Source organism: Sesamum indicum, linkage group LG9 (genome assembly GCF_026168435.1).
Source record: "Sesamum indicum cultivar Baizhima isolate 11 linkage group LG9, ASM2616843v1, whole genome shotgun sequence".
NCBI classification, from domain to species: Eukaryota; Viridiplantae; Streptophyta; class Magnoliopsida; order Lamiales; family Pedaliaceae; genus Sesamum; species Sesamum indicum.
In genome coordinates, this window is record NC_142665.1 from 19,186,541 (window position 1) to 19,208,785 (window position 22,245).

General features: G+C 36.4%; 1 protein-coding gene and 1 pseudogene across 1 annotated transcript; both read left to right on the forward strand.

Moving 5' to 3' along the window:
- Positions 1-1,391: 1,391 nt before the first annotated feature.
- On the forward strand, positions 1,392-2,316 carry LOC105178091 (chitinase 1 pseudogene; annotated as a pseudogene).
- A 2,352-nt stretch (positions 2,317-4,668) lies between these two features.
- LOC105178090 (phosphatidylinositol 4-kinase beta 1) lies at positions 4,669-21,250 on the forward strand. The gene is made up of 16 exons (XM_011101448.3): positions 4,669-6,857; positions 10,715-10,903; positions 10,996-11,044; positions 11,973-12,105; positions 12,224-12,698; positions 12,804-12,884; positions 12,969-13,091; positions 14,725-14,794; positions 15,421-15,518; positions 15,609-15,713; positions 16,993-17,046; positions 17,551-17,694; positions 17,832-17,885; positions 17,965-18,039; positions 20,263-20,346; positions 20,431-21,250. Exons 1-16 carry the CDS (start codon positions 5,007-5,009, stop codon positions 20,530-20,532), a joined length of 3,687 nt encoding a protein of 1,228 aa, XP_011099750.1. The 5' UTR covers positions 4,669-5,006; the 3' UTR covers positions 20,533-21,250.
- Positions 21,251-22,245: the final 995 nt, after the last annotated feature.

The following is a 22,245-nucleotide window of genomic DNA, read 5'->3' on the forward strand; positions in this document are numbered from 1 at the left end:
CCATATACAGTTTGTAATGCTACAACTATTTTTCTTCTCATATATTCCGTTCATGTTCACAACCTAATAAAAATTGTTCTTAACAGTATAGTCTCAAAAAGCGCATTTATATAAAAGTCGCCAGCTAAAAAATTTAAGTATTTTATATATATTAGAAGAGTAATAATATATAAATTAAACAATGCATAGGTAGCATCTTATTAAAGCCTAAACTCTTCTTGATCAATCCGAATTCAATTTGTCCAAATTCAGGTGCAATTATTGGACTAAGACACAGTGTTCTTTGTGAGACTCAACCTCATCACAAGAATTTTGTCTTGATAATCTTTGAAAATGTCCCAATTGCTCCCTCTATAGCCTACTTTGTTCTCTTGTTTTTTCCCTGCCGGCTAAGGGACAAATCAACAAACCTATATATATATACACATGCAATAAAAGTATTTTCTTTTACAAACAAGTGAAATGTATTCAAATGTTTAGAGGAGCATAATGAGTAGACTTCATCACTTTTCATTGCTGATTGTCACTCTTGCTTTGAGTTTTCAACTATTTTGTGGTGAGTATTTACAATATGTTTGTGTGTTTTTTCAGTCGTTTTATCTTAATTTTGAAGAATTATTATTTAAAAATAATTAATTTTTAAGAATGAAAGCATTACATCCCAAAATTAGGTATTTTTATATTCATGATTTTCTGATTTTTCTTCAATTTGGAGTCTAATTATCTTTCTTTTTTAAGGAAACAAATTTAAAAAAAAAAATAGTGAGTTTTTAACAAGTTTCTTTTGAATTTTCACAAAAAATTTAAAGCATAATCAAAGATGAGGGCTGGACTGGCCATGTGCCCCTCAAATGTATATATCCTCAAAATTTATGGTAAACTAAATAGAATTTACAATTTTATAGTTTTTCACATTAGTAAATTATATCTACATATAAATTAAGATATTTATTTTTTATTAAAAATTTATAATATTTATTAAGTGTGAGGGTCTCAGAATAACTAAATATGGTTGCTACTGATATATATGTCTTGACATATATATTAATTATATTGTTCGATTGATGCAAATTTAAAAATAAATTTCTTTAGTGACTTCGAGAAATTATTTAATTTAATTTTTTTCTTTTTTATTTCTTTTATAATTAAAAAAATTATTATACACACGCATTACGTGAACTAAGTATAAAATATTTATTTCACCCCTATAATTAAATAATCCAAATTCCATCGTTTCAACAGCATTAATCTTGAATATTAATAGTAAAAAAGATCCCACCATGCAACCACACAACAAATAATCATCAAATACAAATAAAATTATTCGATTAATTTTCCTTGATAATATATAATAATTAAACATGATTAATTCAATTTCAGATGGAAAGGTGATGATGGAGTATATCGGAGCCACAGGAGCTCCGGTGGAATTCGACGACGTTCCAGTCGATGCAAACATAGACTTCCATTTCATCCTCGGCTTCACCATCGATGCAGACTCCTCCGGCGCCCCACAGAACGGCGTGTTCTCACCATATTGGGCAGCCACCCTGACGCCGGACGCAGTGGCCGCCACAAAGTCCCGTCACCCCAACGTGAAAGCCCTGGCCAGCCTCTCCGGCTGGAGCCTCGCCGGGAAAACCCTGTCCTGGTACAATCCCCCGGACGCAAACATCTGGATATCAAACGCCTATTCATCGCTCAAATCCCTCATCCTCACTTACCACCTCGACGGCATCGACGTCGACTACGAGAAATTCCCTGCAAACTCCAACAGCAGCTTCGCCTACTGCATAGGCGAGCTCATAACGTTGTTGAAGAACCAGAGCTTGATCTCGGTGGCGACCATCGCGCCGTTCTACAACACCGTCTCGCCCTACGTCGAGCTCTACGAGAGCTACGTCGAGGTCATCGACTATGTGAACTACCAGTTCTATACGGATAAGGTTAAGTCCCCGGAGGCGTACTTGGAGGCCTTCAGGAACAGGACGGAGCAGTTTGATAGAGGGAAGGTTCTGCCGAGCTATGAGGTGAATGGGAGAGGGATTCAGGGAGATGCGTTCTTTGAGGCGTTGAGGCTGGTGGAAGATGATGGTTTTGATGTGAATGGGGCGATGATTTTCTCGGCTGATGCTTCTGCATCTAATGGTTACTATTATGAGATAAAGACACAGGAGTTCTTGCTTAGCAATTCTACTAGCTAGTGTATATGTGTTCGCGATGGGAAATTGTTGCCTTAGTTTGAGTTTTGTGATGTTGAAGCGATCATTCATTACTGCTGTGATGCATGGCTTGAATTGTGCCGTGTAAACGTTGTCTTGAACTTGAGGCTTTATTCATTATGCTTAGTAACTAATGTATTGTCTTTTTAAATCTGAACTAGTATTTGAGTTTTATTCATTCGAGCTAATTACGCTAGTAATCGTTGCATTGTCTTCTTGAACCTAAACTGATTTCTAAAGTTTGTTCATCAAAGCCAATTACACAACTTAATTATGAAAAACATAATCTAACAATTAATCATTTAACTTGTCATATCACCCCCCTCCCGCAAGATCGATTTTAGATACCATGGAGATAAGTATCTAGAAGCAAATTTATTAATTTCGATTTAGCGAGAGCATCGTTGGTGGGGCTTGGCCTCTTCTATTGGGGGGTTGGGTAACGTCTTTGTGATTCTTTAGTATGCAACAATGGTAATTTTTAATACGAAGTCATATGAGTAATTAAAAATTTTGTCTAATGATGTTTTCAGCTTTTGGTTGTTGTATTACAAACCTTGAGGAAATTTGTTGTCTCAACACATTTTGGAGAACTTCGTATGAGTTCTCCAGATGAAGTTTTTTTCTAACTTCTAGACGTTGTATTATACACCTCAAGAAAGTTATTTTAAAAATTTTTAAAGGTCGAGTTTTTTACTCCCCCTATTAGGGGCGTGTTATTAAAATGAATACACTATATATAATACGAAATAAGAATAATTGATCGTAAGAATAGGCCAGTGTGAACTCCGGCAAAAAAACAATCATAAATAAGATTATACATATATTGGGTTACAAGTCAGATGTGTGTATTCCATACACGCAAAAGACTTCATATACGTGTTGTAACAATATGTGTAAGAAATGAATACAAAATTCAAGAAATGCTCAATTTGAATTGATCAAAATATTGTGAGTGCTCATGAAACTAACAAATAACTTATCATGGTGTGCTCACTATTATGTATTAAACAATGCTATGTAGGAAGCGGCAACTAACTTCTATACTTCAGCATAAATAGTGATATAAAAGGTCACATACAAGAACATTCTGTTTGAAAATAATCATCTAACATTCAAGTTTACATAACCAATATAATAATCTAAAAAAAATGAATCAAACATGACAACTTGCATTGTGCCATATGACAATATAAATGTGTGCAAAACTAAGCCATAAGCCACATGTAGTGATGAAGGCACATAATACTAAATGTTTTTGTAGCCATACTAAAATGTGAACATCATTTATCTCTATGTTAATCATGATGAGCTGCATTACACTATATGATTACAAAAATCTAATGTGAAACTACAATATGCAGAATTTAAATATCTTGAGGAAGAGTAACAAACTTAAATGAGACTGTTTAAATGAATTACAACGAACGCTAACATTATTTGCAATATCCTAGTGGTAACGGTGAATGAATAAACAATATAATATACGAAGATAAAACTTAATCTTCCTTAAAAAAACAATAACACTTAACTTGCTTTGTTTTGCCAACATAATGTCATGAGCATAGGATCGAGTCAGCATTGTAAGACATGTCGCATTATGTCATTTGTCAAAGTGGAATTTCAGAATATTCAATGATATTAGATAATTTGCCAAAAAAATTGAGAATATTTTGGACTCATAATTTAATTTCTTGGGCTTGGCCTCTTAATAATACAATCTCATGGTGTTATCAGCCCACAATATCAATAAATGCCCGGTTTGCATAAGCCATCATGAGTTGGCCTTTTTTGCGAAGTAAATGAGTCACAATGACTCTAGCCTAATCGGACTCTGACCATAAATGCTTATAAGTAGCAAGTCCAATGTAAAAAATGGTAATTTTGCTTTTGACACTGCACATATCAAACTGAACGCTATGTTTTTTTTCTTACTTCATTTAACTAATTTTATTTTAATTTCATTACAAACTTGAGTGTCGGAGTGCGAATTCTTATTTTGCAGATTTCCTTTATTTCAAGCTTGCAAAAGCGCAAAACTCAAACACAATCCATCTGACTCAAGCATCTTTCATCCACACAAAGAAAGTAAACGTGCAAGAACGAAATTTTAACGTACTTATTCATGATAACATAATTATGTCTCAATTAAAGTTGCCGAAAGATTCTATTTATGGATCTCCCATATATATTTTAGTTAATATCCAATCCTATGTTTGCTAAATAAAAAATAAAAATTACCATGTTATAAAATTGAATTATGGAGTGGGTGGTAAGTTGATACATAGTCAATTTTTTTAACATGAGGAAAAGAGAAATGAATTTCCGAATAGGGCAAAATTAGTGACTCCTCTCCAAAATTTGGTTGCCCAAAAAATTCAAAAACACTGACTAGTCACCAAAACTTCACATGCTGCCCTCTCAAATGACAACGTTTTCAAATGTTTATACGTTTTATTTTGGTTTCCAACCCAACAAAGGGAAATATGCCTTTGCCGTCACTCTCCCAACTCCAAACTTCAAACCAAAAATTAAAATAAAACAAAATACTCCCCTCCCAACACCCTCCGCGCACGTTAGCCCCACCACCACCACCACCTCCTTTCCCGGTGATACCCAGGGTGCCGGGCAATCACGCGGGCGTGCCACACCCAATCCCTTTGAATTTCATTTCCAATTTTGTAGTCTATACATAGAGAAGCGGGGTAATTGCGTTAAATTCTTAAATTAGGGGTTTTCGGATTGATTAATTCGTGTTTTAAGGATGAGGAGTAGGATTTGACGATGGTGAGGTTACTGGGGTTGACGCGTGCCTTCGGCGAGTGGGCTGAGTCACCTCGCGAGGTGACGCGGACAATTCCGACGAGTGAAAGCATAGGAGAAAGCGGGTGGCTGATCAGATTCTTTGACTCGGCATTTTTCTGCGAATGGATCGCCGTCAGCTACCTCTACAAGCACGATCATCCCGGGGTACGAGACTACTTGTGCAACCGTATGTATACTCTTCCTCTCCCCGGCATCGAGAGCTACTTATTTCAAATTTGCTACATGTTAATTCACAAGCCTAGCCCCTCGCTTGACAAGTTTGTAATTGATATTTGCTCGAGATCACTTAAAATCGCGCTGAAAGTACACTGGTTTCTGATGGCGGAGTTGGAGGATGTAGATGATAACGAGGGCATTAGTAGGATTCAGGAGAAGTGCCAGTTTGCGGCGACGTTAATGGGTGAGTGGCCCCCTTTAATTAAACCACAGACACGAATTAGTATTTTTACATCCTCATCATCTAGTAATGATCACAATGGTAGCAGTAGTAGTCCGATTGGTAAGAATCAGGTGTTGAATAAGTTGTTGTCGTCGAAGCAGAAGTTATTGTCATTGACATCTTCGCCCCCTAGTAGTGCATCCGCTCCACGATCTTTCTCATTTTCTCCCTCATCTGGAAACTCGATAATTCAAGACGATAGTGGTAAAGCAATGGGATCACCAGAGGAAAGTAATAAGATTTTTAAGAAGTTTATCCCGGGCCCGAAGGTCCGGGATGCGCTGTTGTTTAGAAAATCAGTGGAGAAGGAAGATGAGGAGCCCGAGAAGGATGGTGGATTCTTTAAGAAGTTGTTAAAGGATAATCGGGATGAAGATGCAAGGAAATCTATTGATAAGGATAAAGAAAACGAGGAGGAGCCTGAGAAGGAAGGTGGATTTTTCAAGAGGTTGTTGAGAGATAGTCGGGATGAGGATGTAAGAAAGTCAGTGGATAAGGATAAAGAGAATGATGAGGAGCCTGAGAAGGAAGGTGGGTTTTTTAAGAGGTTGTTGAGGGACAACCGGGATGAGGATGTAAGAAAGTCAGTGGGCAAGGATAAAGAGAATGATGAGGAGCATGAGAAGGAAGGTGGGTTTTTCAAGAGGTTGTTGAGGGATAGTCGGGATGAGGATATGAGAAAAGCAGGGGATAGACGCAAAGATGACGAGGAACATGAGAAAGATGGTGGGTTTTTCAAGAGGTTATTGAGCAGTCGGGATGAAGATGTGAGGCAGTCAATTGATAAGGATGATGAGGAGTCAGATAAAGATGGCTTCTTTCGGAGGTTGTTGAGTAGCAAAGATGAGGAGGAAGAAGTTAGCTCCAGTACGGATGGATTTTTCAAACGGCTGTTTCGGGATACTAAAAATGATTCAGAGGAAAAAGTATTGTCTAAAGCTGTGGAAGATGATGAAAAGGCAGGATTTTTCAAGAAGTTCTTTAAGGATAAATTTGAGGACAAGAAGGATGGGTGTAACAAAAATGATGATGTGGAGAGAGGGACAAAGATCTCAGAAGAAGATGATAAAGAAGGGTTCTTCAAAAAACTTTTCAAAGAAAAAATTGATGAGAAAAAAGATTCAACCGACCGAAATGATGAGGACAGGAAGGGGCATGCAAATGGTGATGATGAAGAGCCTTCAGATTTTATGTTGTTCCGCAGATTGTTTCGTGTTCATCCTGAAGATTCCAGAATTTCCGTGGGACATGATAACAACAATGTGCTTGAAAGCAGTCCTGGAACAGAGAACTTTTTTCGGAAGTTGTTCAAGGATCGTGATCGTTCGGTGGAGGATTCTGAACTCTATGGCTCCAAGAAGAGCGGAGTGGTCAGTTCCTTTATTTTGATGTCTTTGATGATGATGAGTTTGTCAATTGTGTTAATTTCTTCTCCTTAGTGTGTGAGTCTGATAAATAAACTACATTCGGAATTAAGAAAAGTTTATGCAACTTATATTTTGGAGTAAGATATCATCTTATATTGAATACTCTGTAAATGATTGCGTGTAGAAGGTAAACTTGTGAAATGCTTCTCGGTGCACAATTTATTGCTGAAGTTGCTTATGGTTTGTGGATGTGTTTAATAGTATTAACATTTTAAATCAATTCCAAAGAATGGCCCATTTACCTGTTTATTAGAAATATATGGTATTTGCTTGACACCTCATTGAAACTAATTTGATAGATAGATAGAGCAGTAAGAGGAGATGATATTTATTTGAATATAACAGATGATGGTTGCTGATAAAGGAGAGAAGTACGAACCTGATAGGCCTGTTGAAACAAAAATTGGATAAAAAGTTGCTTAGTATAAAATTTCCTTAGAAATGTGAAATAACAAGGTTTTACAACAATTTGCAAGAAGATATAATAGTTCATTGATAGCCTTCCATGGTAACTGTTCCAGCATTGAGGCTTTGGTTAACTTGAAACAATGGTTCAATGTCAATATGCTGAGTGATAGATTTGAGTATATAAGTTGTCTGTCAACTGAAGGACGTAAAATTCTATCTTTTGCTGCTTTATTTATGTTATATGGAGTGTTAATATACTTTGCTCTATCAATCTTGATTGGGTAGTGCATGTTCTTGAGCATGATCTATTGTCAAAATATATGTCTATCTAGTTCTCTAGTTTTAAGTTTTATCCACTAAGGTCTTCAGTGTTGCAGATCAAGAGGGAGTTGAGTTGTTTTGTTTACATGAATACAGACATTGGGGAGTTGAGGAAGAGGGAAAGAAATAAAGGATGTACTGGAAGAGAAGGGGAGGAAAAGGGAACAAATTAGTACGGCTGAGAAAACGAAACAGTTTTTCTTTAATTGGTTTAGATTGATATGTTAATCACGGCTTCTGATGTTCTGCGACTCAAATTGTCAGATTTGTATGTTACTTTTCTGGACTTATAGGAAATGGTTCGGGATGCTGGGCTTATTACCTAGGTAGATTTTGTTGGATGTAATTAGTGGCAGGAAAAAAAGCGCAATTTTCTCCATGAAAGTAAAATGTTATAATGATGCAAAGGAATGTTGGTCCGTACGTATATCTGAATCTTTTTCCATAAATTTATTGAAGAATATATATTCTTTATTCTATATTATGTGGTTGTTATCTCTTGTGATGTGGCCTATTATTGGTTAACGTCTAGAAAAAGTTGCAGTGTCGCACTTTGTAATACTATCTAGTATTGCCAATATTTATGTGTAGTTCCGTCCTTATTTCTCAAAACATTAAGAGAGGAAATTGATGTTTCCTTCTTGTCCATATGTATTTTTTGTCATGTGGCCCTGTCATTGTTTCACATCTAGAAAATGCGAACGCAATCTAAAAGATTAAAATACAAGCACTTTGTTCGTGGTACCTCTCATCATTGACAGCACAAGGTAGTGACAACTGGTTTTCCAGCTGTTTGAGGCCCTAACAAGAATTTGCAATGTAGTTGCACTGGAGGAACAAAATTGACGTGCTTTAGTTTTGGAAATTTAGGATACTGCCTGGGATTGTTGTGTATGGGGCAGCATTCTAGGTTATCGATTTAAGAACTCGAAAGATTGATCTATGATTAATTCTAGTTTAAATTGATTTGTCAAAGTCTATAAAATAGTTTCATAGGATTTCAGTTGATTTTGGATGCTTTAAGTGGAGGGACTGCATTTTTGGATTTTCTTGCTGTTATTAAGGTGGCTAAATCCTGAAATATGGCTTGCTACAATAAACATTCAGGGTCATAGTTGTTAAAAGCTCATGGTGCACCATGGTGCAAATGTGATCTGGAGCCATGGCGCATCGTGCACGGCGCAGAGCATGCTTTAACAAAGTAAGATACATAATTGCATGAATAAATTATATATTTTTAGTATACTAGCTTCCAACAATGATAATCCGCACATAAACCAGTATAAATATTACAAAGAAGAGAACTTAGCTAATATTTAGGTGATTCTTTAGTTTAATCCAGTACTTATTTTGCAATATTTTAGCAATTTCAGTAGTTGTTTAACCAATTTGAATATTATCTTAGTGAGGTGTGAACTAAGATTTTTTGCAGCAAAGTGAGTGATATCTCAGCAATAATCTCACATATTTAAGCAATAATTTCAATTATTTAAGCGGATATGAGAATTTTAACACCAGTTCAATAATCATGATATGAAATTTGCCAAAAAATTTAAAGGAAAAAAATATAAAGTAGAAAGGACTAGTTAAAGACTTTCAAAAGAAAGAATGAAAAGAAGAAAGGAGAGGAAAAAAGAACAAAATAGAAGAAAAGATGATAGAAGAAAGGGAACTAAGTGGGCCTTAGCATTGGAAAGAAAAGGGAAGTAGTAGGAATAACATGCTAGATGCTTGGTACTTTCTCATTCCCAAGATTCATTTATGTTGGTTCTGCATTTGTGTGTTTTGTTGTAAACCTAGTTGGTTTCCTTCACCATCGTTTCCTTTTGTTATGACAGTACAGATAACAAACAGGAAACTGCCTATACATGCTTAGAGAGAAACATTGGTACGGCTGTTGGGAGAGACTAGGGCTTTCTTCCCGCCTTTCTATAAAAAAAAATCTATCTGATTGGTCCACATGCACAAAAGTCTGCCACGGAGCGAGGGAAAAAAGGCATCTAGGTGTGTGCCATAAGCAAGGGCAGTGCCATTAATGGTGCTGGCGTCGCACCATTCGCCATTTGCACCATGGCCCCTCGCCATAGCGCACCATTAATAACTATGTTCAGGGTGGAAAAAATTATTTGGGGCATTGAACAAGAAACATGAAATTTAGTCTTTAGTGCTTGCTTCCGGAAGTCTTACTGTAGGATTTAGGATCTTCTAAATATCTATGGTCGATGAGAAGATTCTGAAAGACCTTCAGGATACAGTTTGATAATGGTTGCAGATTTTTCAATTTGCAGAATCAGTAAAATGAAGAAAATTACTCTATTGAAAGACGTAGCACAAACCTTGAATGAAGTTCTGGAAACAAATTAGCACTGTTCGCAGAACTGCTTCCATAATATACCATGTTGAGCACTACCATGTTCAGGATCCATCTTTCCTGGTTTAGAGGTTTCTGTGGTTTGTTCTTTACAGCTTGTGTTCTTATTGATTACAAAAGCCTCTATAGTTTTTCAGATTTGTTAGTGAAGGGATTCAGAAGGAGATAAGGGATGAAACATGGTGGTAGACATGGCAAACTGTTCTCTGTGAAAGTTGTAGTCTTCTTCCTTTAGATATTTATGGCTTTGAAAGATGTTGTTTTCTAGTTGCTCATAATATGGTAGTTATTGGTCTACACGAGCTTCTATTCCGTTATTTATCCATTTAGATGTCCAGCTGGTTGCAATATAAAAAAGGGATGGAATATGTGTAAAACGAGGGAAAAAAGGAAAAGAAATTATAATGATAAAGAAGCATAAAAAAGGTGAAGCCATTTTTGTGTATGATCTGTTATGCTATATGCATTGATCTGCTAGTACCCATGGAAATTTCAGGATATGCTTCAAAACCTCGTATTTCTCAGTTAATTCTATAGTTTGAGCTGTGGTAGTGTGTTGAGCTTTCCCTTTCGATCTTTTAGTTCAATCGAGTTGCACTTTATTGCTGATAGAGATTTCCTTTCATCTTATTATCATGAAGTGCTCGAGATAGGCAGATTTCTTTTAGCGATTAAAAAGCAACAATGGCTCATTTTGCAGGACTGTCCTGGCTCACCAAATCAGCACCATGAAAAGTCAAATGCTAAACCTCCTCTTCCAAGTAGTGCATCACAGTTCAGAAAGGGGACTTATCATGAATCCCTCGACTTTGTTCAAACTTTATGTGAGACATCCTATGGCCTTGTTGATGTGTTTCCTGTTGAAGATCGCAAAGCTGCTCTTCGTGAGGTTGTCCTAGTTTCTTGTTTGTACCTTTGATATTAAAAGTTTCAATCTGCATCCATCTTTTCATTCTGAAGTTTTGAGTTTTGCATTTTCAGTCACTTGTAGAGATCAATGCGCATATAGACGATGCTCAAAATAGTGGAGGTAAATACAGTTTGACAATGGTTAACGTTTTTGGTTCAATTGCTCATTCTACTTGGACTCAAAATCTGTGGTTGCCTTTTGCAGTATGTGGAATGTTTTTGTGTTGCGTTAACTGTTTTCTATTATTTTGGGCCAGAAATATGTTTGGAACTGCAGAAATTGAGGTTTCTTTTCTTTTTGACCTCTACAATCTGTATTCCTATTTCCTAGGTATAGCGATCTGGAATTGTTAGACGGGAAATTTATCTCTGGAATTTGTTGTGTGTGCCAGTTGTTGGCTTATGTAGTGTTGCAGGATGAATGTCCATAACTTGTTCTCTTGGCTTTTACTCTTTCTGTATTGTTTTCTCTTAGAGTCAATATGTAGAACAGCTCCTTCTGTTTCATATAGAAGACTATTTTCGTTAATTTCTAGGAGGTTGGAGCACAGCGAAATTTGGCACATGCTTTTCACCATTCCATGTGTCCCCTAACCTGACCACTCCACTATAAGATGTGCACTATTTCACGGGGCATGACAGATTATGCATATTTTGGATTTCTATATATTATTGTATGCTGAGTAGATTTGATTTATCTTACTTTTTCTGGAAAGAGAATCAGTTGTGCATGTAGAGGCTGAGAAAGGGAACTTGGAGAAAGTGTTGAAAATTGTTACTTGTTTAAAAATTCCATGAGGGGCTGCATTATGACTCATGAATGGCACCGAGTGTAGAATTTGTTTCAATGGTTAAACATGCAATTTGCGGTTCTCATGACTCCACAGGATACAATAGCTTGTCTTCATGGATTTTAGATTTTGCCTCCATGTTTTGTTTCTAATTCTTTTTTGTTATCTCTAGCACAAATGAAAGAGATCACTTATTAAATGTCTCATTCATGAGAAAATATGATTCATGATTCTCGTATTTCTTTGATGATGTCGCAGGAATATGTTTTCCTATGGGGAAGGGTATGTATCGTGTGGTTCACATACCTGAAGATGAAGCTGTTCTCTTAAATTCCAGAGAAAAGGCTCCTTACTTGATCTGTGTTGAAGTTTTGAAGAGTGATGCTCCAAGGTGAGTTTTGCTAGCAGAATTAGTTATCTGTAGAAACTATGAATTTAAATTTCAGTTGCATTGTGATTTATTGGATGGGGCAGTGATCGATGTGTTTTCTCTATATCTATTCAAATAGTAATTCAAAGGATATGTCCAATTCACAAAAGATTTCTAAAGGAGGAATTCCGTTGGCAAATGGAGATGCTCTTTTGCCGAAGCCTCCACCATGGGCTTATCCTCTGTGGACGGGACAGGATATGTACCATAGTGGTCATGATAGGATGTCAAGGTCTACCTCTGAAGCTATAGACCAGGCAATGACTCAGTTATGGGAGGCAAAAGTGAAATTTGTTCATGTTAATTTTTCTGTGGAGAGGCAATCAGACCATGACGATCACATTTGCAATTCTCAACCTGTTTCTACTAATTGTGGCCCGAACAGAGAGGGTGGTTGTGCCTGTCAACTGAAAGATGAGTGCAATTTGGAATGGGTGAGGGTTGTCTTGTCAGCTGAACCTGGGGTAAGCATGGATGACATAGTGGACCAAGATCCACCCAGACGGAAAGAGCATCGTCGTGTTCCAAGCACCGTTGCTATTGAGGAAGTCAAGGTAATCTTCCCATGTGAATCCTCTGATGGAAAATCTTTTCAATAAGACATTTTGTTCAGGAAGTTAGTCCTTTCGTGCTCATTTTTGTTCCGATTCTTCCTGCAGGCAGCTGCTTTGAAAGGAGCAGCCCCCCCAGGACTTCCTCTTAAAGGGGCTGGTCAGGATTCATCAGATGCACAACCAAAGGTGTATAAATGATCAAAGTCAAATTTCTCTGTGCTTCTGTTTTATCATTGGTTCTCATTTTGATATTGGTCCAATTATAAACAGGTTGCAGATGGTGGTATTCCCAAAGTTAGTGATGCATTAGCTGGTGAACTTTGGGAGGTAAAGAAGGAGAGAATACGTAAAGCCTCATTATATGGAAAATTACCCGGTTGGGACTTGCGTTCTGTAAGTTGTTACTTTGATCTATTTTCTTCTGAAAAAGACAATTTTGTAGTTACTTGGTGCATACATCATTGGGTTGCATTGCTCTATTTGGTCATTGCTATTTCTGGGGATTTAGTTGAAATTACTTTGTTAGTGGGAAATAGTCAGTCTGAGAAAGCTGTTATCTCGGTGGTTCTTCTCCATATATATGCTTCAGTGGTGCTGTGATGTCTTTAAAGCAGGAAGTTGGTGGTAATTAAGATAAATCTCATGCTTCTGCATGAATAAGAGATGGGCAAAGTTGTTGCTGTCACAGGTGGTTGGACGAGGAACTTAGCTGCTGTCTGCAGGATTCTGGTATTTATATGATATTAGACTGTGATGGAGATGTGGAGGCTTACTCATTTTTAAACTGTAGTTTGGGCGTGTTAACAGTATTTAGAATCACTAGCTGCAGCATTGATCAGTAGTCTAATGAATTAATTGGTATCATTATGGATATACTTGATAATAGAAAATCTGCTAAGAGATAATTACTCAAAGACAGAGAAAAAGATGTTAGAGTTCTTGGAAAGTTCCCAAGGTGCTATAATATTTCCGAAAGGGTTCCACATCTTCTGATGCATGGTTGTCCAACCTGCCACTATAACTGGACAAGTTTAAAATGAACCAGTCGGAGTTGGCTTAACATAGCTGCATGATTATTTGCAATTCACAACCTATGACTGAAGAAATATGACCTGGTATCAGGTCTGTATCAATTGCTTATGGGAATGATGTATCTTGCTAGCCTGTTTTTGGCCCTTTGGGTACGTGATTGAATGTGGCATCTCATGTTGAGCATCCTAGCTGGCATATGAAGAATGGGGTTTGGGCATTATGGTACATGCTTCAATTTAGTTTTCTGGATGGTTGAATGATTTATTTGTATTTGGTTTGGACATTAGTAAAAAATATTCAGATCTGAGCATGAAGGAGTTTTAACACATATTCTAACTGCTGTCTCATTCAACCACGGCTACATACCGGAAAATGCATGTCAAAGAAATGATATCAGGATCTTATGTTGATTGGACTATGACATACACTTTCAAGTTAAAGAGTGTGCCTTTTGAATTATTGTAGAACATCCGTACTTATCTATTTCTGTTCCTCGTTGGGCAATCTTATTCATCAATGATGCAAGGGAAGGAAATGTATCACTTTGCTTTCTTGGAGGGTGGGGGAGGGAAGAGGGAAGTAAACACACACATACATGAACAAGAAGAACACACACATGTATATGTTGACATATCTATATGATATGCCCATATATATATATGTATATGTATGTATATCCACGTACCTTGCTTGAGAAATATTATCAATCAAATTTGGATCCGAGAAAGTGTTGTGATGATTCTGTTATCATATATGTTACGGAAGGCTTGTTTTTGCAAGTTATTGGCTAGATATTGTTGGAAGCTCGGATATATAATTACATCATTTGGATCTGTGCAATGGTAGCTCTACCTTTATGTAGCTGATTTTCCGAATTCGTTTCTGACGCTGCTTTTCCAACCCTCTCTCTTGCACAGAGTACTATCTTTCAATGTACATGGCATAGTTTTTCCCTTGTCCACCAGCTAACTTATCTGATTCTTGTTTCGCTTAGGTGATTGTGAAGAGTGGGGATGACTGTAGGCAGGAGCATCTTGCTGTACAACTTATTTCTCACTTTTATGGTAGGTGCCCCTGCTCCAATGAAAAATTCATGTTCACATCGCTTGGCTTTTTTTCTGCCTTTATCATATTGCTTCGTCCCTCCTACTGTCGACCTGTTGGGAAGAATATGTTCGAGAAGAAATCATATTTCGTATTAATGGTATTCGATGATAATCCGGAGAAAATAAAAATGTGCATGTAATTTTTTGCTCAGAGTTCCTTCTGAAGCCCTTGATGCAAGTGACTTAGAGTTGGCTCATAGTTTTGTGAGCAGTTTTATAAGTTGGCCTTGGTTGTTCATTCTGCATAGAAATTATTTTCTCTCAACTCTGGCTACTAGTTCGGTTTCTATTTGTTTGAAATTAATAGAAAACATGTGAGCAGAAGGGACAAAGGGCCACTCATGAACTCAATTGTTGTGTGAAGATCTGAGGATCATTATTTGCATAAAGGCATTTCATTATTTCTGTTCTGAAAATCTTATGACTGCATGGTGTCCACTGTACCACATGTTTCCTTATTAATCAAGTCTGTTTCTTCTTAGTTCACCCAATGATATTCTAGAATGTATTCAACTTCTATTCCACCTTGTTGTGCTTATTTTGAAAATGCCTGATGTGTTTTTCTTACAACTTCCAAATGCTAGATATATTCCAGGAAGCTGGTCTTCCACTATGGCTGCGTCCTTATGAAGTATTAGTTACTTCCTCTTATACAGCTCTTATTGAAACTATTCCGGACACAGTAAGTTACATTGGTTTACCAGTAAAGTCGAGTTTTCTTGAACAAATTGCTCATATCTAGGCAAATTTAATTTGTTAACTCTTTTACCAGGCATCCATTCATTCAATCAAAAGTAGGTTTCCCAACATTTCAAGTTTGCGTGACTTCTTTCTTGCCAAATATCAAGAAAATTCTCCTAGTTTTAAGCTTGCCCAGGTAATTGATTTTCTTATGGTTGACACTTATGATTAATTCTATCCTTTACCTGTTTCATTTGGAAAGTCAAACTTGTCACTCCTCTCTGTTACACTGTGTATATGTTGCAAAGATTTCGTTTTAGAAGTTATTACGGTGCATAGGCCACTATTTCCCTTGTTCCTGATATTGATTAAGATTATCTCTATGCAAATCAAGTTTCTATTAGTTTGTGTTCTCATTTATCTCCCACTGAAGATTACTACGAGCAGTCTGGTCATTAGACTGAAACTAAGTCTATGATTTTCCCCTTTGTATTCTTATATCTTAAAAGGCGTTGTATAAGAACTTTGTTGTGTGTTTATGGTGCTGTTCTAATTTAATCTTCTAAAAGTAAGCAGCTAGTGTTTTACTCTCCATACAGTAATCAGCTTAAATGATGAGAAGAAAGAATGACATATTCTGGATGGGCTGATACCGCCTACATTTTGAGCAATAATTTTTCAAAGTAAACCCAAAGTAAATATGGATGAACCAAATTGAGAACATGTGGAAAATATTGAAGGTATAATTTGTTGCTAAATATCTGGAGAATAACTTATTACTTGCTAGAGTGTGTGTAGTCTACTTGTGCTCTGCCTAGAACTTAGTTATAAACTAAATTCTATTGCTATGAGCTGGAACCCAAGATTGTTTAGCCTATATTTTTCTGTATTTAAGGGACATACAGTTTGGGTTCTAAGGCAGTGCGCCTGGTGACCACTATAAACACATTAGCCATAAATGAGGTCTCACGTTAAATTATAAACTGAATGGAGATTATTAAGTGCAATAGAAGTAATGTGCAACTTAAAAGAGTAACATGTATAAACACATAGGCATATATATATATATATACATCATATATATGTTTATGGTATTGGTGTTTGGTCGTTAGGTTCTACTCTATTGATGAACTTCCACTGGGCATCATTTGAGCACGAAGTTGGACTTTTAGCCAGTCTACTTGATATGTCCTTAAAAATCTAAATCTCCTGGAATTTTGATGGATAACTCAACTATTTGGACAAGCATGGCCTGTTTCAGACCTCTATCTGTTTCCAGTTTCTACATATTAGAGATATTTTAGCATAAAATTTCTGTGGACAAAGCATTCGACTTGCTCCCAAGTAGACATAATACTGTATGAATATTGCTGACTCGCTTTTCATTTCTCAAATGCAACAAGTTTAGGTTACATTGTCATCGAATAACTCTGGATTTCTAGTTCTGACTTTTGGGTCATTATTGTTCATTGCAGCGGAACTTTGTTGAAAGCATGGCTGGATACTCTCTAGTTTGCTACCTTTTACAGGTGAATCTTACTTTCCCTGGCAGTCACTGAAAGGTGGTTTTAGTATCCGTTAGCTATTAGTTTCAATTGTGAAGATCATACTGATGAATATAGTAAACATACTTAAGATTATCTATGTAGTCATGCAACTGATGCTGGTGCAGTGATGTCCCAGTATTGTGCTTTCTTGAGTTTTCTTCTCCCCACACCAACTTATTTCCTTCTTTGTTTTTGAATTAGCAATCTCTGGCCTGTAGGACTTACGGGATGAAGAGGAGGATTATGTTTTGTATCAATTTTTCGGTTCCATGTCTTTTGTCATACTTCCTGATGTGCAAAGTATCTTTTACCTCTTGAAAATCAGCATATATAACCTCTGGCTGGAGATTATGTTATTACAGCTAGGGCCTTGTTTCAAGCTTGGACTTTATTATTCGGATATGGCTCTGATTTACATCTTAAATTACTGCTAGTTAACCATTGTTGTACATGCAACCCTACCAAACATGTCTTTTTTGTCCTCAGGTGAAGGATAGGCACAATGGGAACTTGTTGTTGGACGAAGAAGGCCATATTATACATATAGACTTTGGCTTCATGCTTTCTAATTCACCTGGAGGTGTAAATTTTGAAAGTGCACCATTTAAATTAACCCGTGAACTTCTTGAGGTAAGACATGCTGGCGTGAAGCAGACAGAACGAATATTTGTTGATTACATAACTTTATGGGATCACATACGCTATCCTTCTGGAGTTGTTTGGATCCTGTGACTTCAAAATAGTTTGAACTTTCTGCTTTGTATTAGGTGATGGACTCTGATGCTGAGGGAGTTCCAAGTGAATTTTTTGATTACTTTAAGGTAAATGATGAAGTTTGCCTATCTTGTCCCGATATGTGTTAGTCAAGTTCCCATCTTGATGTCATCCTGTAATCTTCAGGTTTTATGCATCCAAGGTTTCCTCACATGTCGCAAGCATGCAGAGCGCATAATTCTTCTTGTTGAGATGTTGCAGGTGAGATTGACTGAACGCTCTTTATTTATTTATTTTGAGCTTTTATTACCTTTTAAGAATGCTGACTGCTAAATTGTTCTATAAATGTTTGAGTTTTATTGATTTGTCAACGGGGCACGGGATTACCAAAAGTAGATTGGATTGACTTTCTAATCCCTATTGTAGACTGTGTATTCCTTCAACTGTTTATGGAAGAGAGGATGAAGGTTAGATTAATGTAGTGTTTTGCTCGCATCAAGCGTCGAAAAATAGAAGAGGATTCATCCTATTGGTTGGAAATGAATTTCAGGACAGCTCCAATTCTCCTGAATCTTTGTGACAATTACTTCTTGTGTTTGTATTTAGTAGTTAATGGAAAATATTTATCTTCTCCACCTTCCGACCCATTCGAGGGGGGATGGAAAATTCCTCTGAGTTGGGCTGTATTTTTTTCAGAAAAGCAGTGGCATGAACAGAAACTCCAAATTTGACTGCAAAAAAATAAGATGAACATATACAGGCGTTTGTGGTTACTGTTTCCTAGAATTCTCTAATAGAAAAGAGCAATATGCTTTAAATATAGCAGGTGCAGCTTCAGTTATACTGGTTGAAGGATCCTAACAATAGAGCTTTCAGGCTAAGCGATCTTGGAAAACCTTTTATTCTGCATTTGTAGGATGTGGTAATGAATTTTGTTGATAGAAGTGGCTCATATAAAGCTGACATGTGCATGACGCGTTCTGTGACTTTCAGAGAAAACCGCCTTTATAATGTGAAGTTGAAGGTTTATGTTGTCAGGTTTTTTTGGAATGGGAGATTTACTGTTTCTTTTAGGGTGCATTTAGATCGATGGATTTGGATTTGAGGGAAGGATTTGGAGAAAGGATTTCAAATGACTCCATCAGAAAAAGAATTTGAAATTCATGAATATTCAAAGTATAGTTCAAAATTAGAATTGAAGGAGTTGGAATCCTTTAAATTTAAAATTATCAAAACAAATTCAAAAGATTTGTTATTAAGGATTTGAAATCCTTTAAATTTGAAATATTTCAAACCGTTCAATCCAAATACAACCGTAGTTAACTTGGGAGCATCATGAAGAACTGTGGCCTGACAGCTGTTGCAATCGAAAATAAATGAAAGGCTGTGGCAGTAGTTGGTCATTAATCAAAGAGAAGATTTCTTTGGTGCAGCAGATTTTCTCGTGTTAGTCTGCATGATGGCACAGTTAATGATGAGTGCAACTGTGTAGTCCATGTCACAATTTTGCTTAGTTAATGCATATCTGCTAGAATTAATATCTTCACATTAGTGTCTCCTTGTAGGCGAGACAGATTCAAGTAACGTATATCTCACTTTGGGTATGTTCTTTGACAGGGTATGAGTAATTATATATGTAATTGAATGGTAGGCGTGTTTTACGAACACTGGCAAAATGAGAAAACAAGTCAACTCACATGGAGCTAGGGGTCCTCATGGTTTACATTTTCTTCCCCCCTCCCCCCTCTTTTGGTTTTTTTTTGGGGGGGGGGGGTGTTGTTTCAGTTAAAGATTCACTTGTGTTTGATCTTTCTTTTTTAGATGGTTTTTTATACTATTACTTCCATTATAGTCTGTTAGTGTTGATAGGGGTTGTATGTGGAGTGAACTAACCGAGGAGAAACTTTTTTTATCTTATGATTCTTGACTCAGTAAATTTATGTTTTTTGGCTCTAATTCGTCAAAAGTTTGCTGTTATTTTCATTCAACTTTTGACATTGATCTCATTAGAAAGGATGAAGGCCAAAATCTTTATGCTGTAAGTGAGGATGGTAGCTCTGTGGCCTACAATAATAAATGATAGAGAATGTTGGAGAACATATATTAGGTTGATATAATTGTAATAGGATACAAGCAGATTGAAAATTTCTCTATGGTAATTATAGTTGAAGGAACCAATATTTATTAAAAAAATATTGCAAAAACCATAATTATCTGTATGGTTTTACGCAATGGTAGCTGGTAGCTTCTTTGCCATTAAAGGAGGTAAAAGACGGTTTACTGTAGGGCAGTACTTCAGCCTTGTAGACACATTTACTGCATTTGTTATTATTATAAGATGGGATGCCTGGAAATATCTTCCCCTCATGGCATGAGGAAACCAGCGGAGTCCGAGAAACTATGTACTTGCTGGATAAAAGCATGAGCTTAGTTGACCTTTTGAATATGAATTTGTTCAGCCTCATACTTGGCATTTTATTGCAGGATTCTGATTTCCCTTGTTTCAAGGGTGGTCCACGGACAATACAGAACTTGAGGAAACGTTTTCATCTGAGTTTGACAGAAGAGGTTTGTTTTTTTCTTCCTCTTATTTGCTTCTAGTATACCAGATATGTCGTGCTTCCCTTCACAAACAATGTTGGTCTCTAGCAGCAATGCGTGTCTTTGGTGCTTTCGCTGATCAGCAGCAGCTTGGATGCCTGGAGGACACGGCAGTATGACTACTACCAGAGAGTCTTAAATGGGATATTATAAGTGCACATCACATTTTAGATTCACAGTCCTTGATAGTGCACTTGTATAAAGACGAATTAATGAATATGCTTGAGGATATGGTTATAGAGCACTCAGAATGATTCAGAATGCAATTGATCCAGACAGAAGTGCTCTGTGGAGGTCTAGCTGATGGAAGCTTTTCCGGGGGAGTCACCATTTTTCTTTTGGCATTTTCCCTTTGTTTCAAGGAAGAGATTCAGCTGCCTGGAATGCAGTTCCTGTCTTTGAGGAGGGTGTCAACACTTTAACCCTTTGAGTGGGGACATACTGTACAGAATGATTGATGAGGGGGATGGAACACATTCAAGACGGAATCGGACCTTGATTATCAATTTTGAGTCTGCTACACCAATTGCTATGTAGCGAAGAAATTGGGATTTGGGTGTATATTTACTACCTTCATACTTCGAACATTGATCTTTGATCAGATAGCTTTCGTAAGCTGCTGTGTGCCATTTTCTCTTGGCTTCAACTCTCCAGTGTCCATCTCCAAGTTTGATTCTTTTATGTGCAATTGTGAAATGCTTAAAGTAGCATTCTGTTGTATTTTGTATAAATTCGGATAGTACATCTCTTATAGTGCAATTTGCTAATTTGAATGGAAGTGTGTAAGCTTGGTGTTGCTGTAACCAATCAACTACTTCTTTGTGCAACTTTATGCGTTATCCTGAATTTGAACTATGGCATTGCAGGTGTATACATCCTCCCAATCTTTTCAAGTTATTACTCAGTTCTTCTCCTCCTTATGCTTCTACTGCGGACTTGTTTAGTTTTTCCATTTCCACAAGATGTATGCTCCAATCACTGGCAGGGTTTTGGTTATGGTTTTCTTAAAAGAATTTACGGTACACTAGGGATGGCAAATTGGGGGGGGGGGGGTGTCGGGGTCAAATTGGTTCGGTTTAATTTGGGTTGAGTTTAAAATGGTTTTAAATTAACAGGTTGAAAATGAGTTGGGTTGGGATGATAATGCTCATATTTTTATGTTATTGTAATAATAACAATAAAGTAGTTTCATCTTTTTGAATCTCAAATTATTGCAAGAAAAAATATAAGAAAAACCCAAATATTTCTCTCATCTTAGTTAGAAAAAAGTTTAATTGAGATGATAGTCTTTTCCGGATATATAATTAGATGTGAGCTAAAAGTATAATAACAAAAATTAATGTGATACATATTTTTTAAAGCAATGAGAAATGTTTGCAATATATATATAGATAGATAGATATTGGATAATTATACTCTTCTCATGAAATTTGATACAATTATACGTCGTTCCTAGATAATTTAGAAAATTATATCTAATATCTTAATGTGTGATTCCGTCAAATAAATTGGTCCCTATACTAGTTAAGATTCACTAAATTTGTTGATGTTAACAAAAAGAAAAAAATGAATAAAAATCGATATTTACCATCAATCGACTTATGTGTGAATGCATGTAGATCCGGTAAACTCAAATTTCTAATCCACTAATCATTGTGAAAAATTTAATTAAAGTAAAATTAGCTATGTAATATTATTACAATGGATAATCACACTCCACCTCCCTGAAAAAATTAGTATAAGTATACATAAAATTTTTATGATTTGAGAAACTATATCTAGTACTTCTGAAATTTGCTTTTGTTTAACAAATAAGTCTTCTATTTGATCAAAATTAATTGAATTCATTGATATTAACAAAAATAT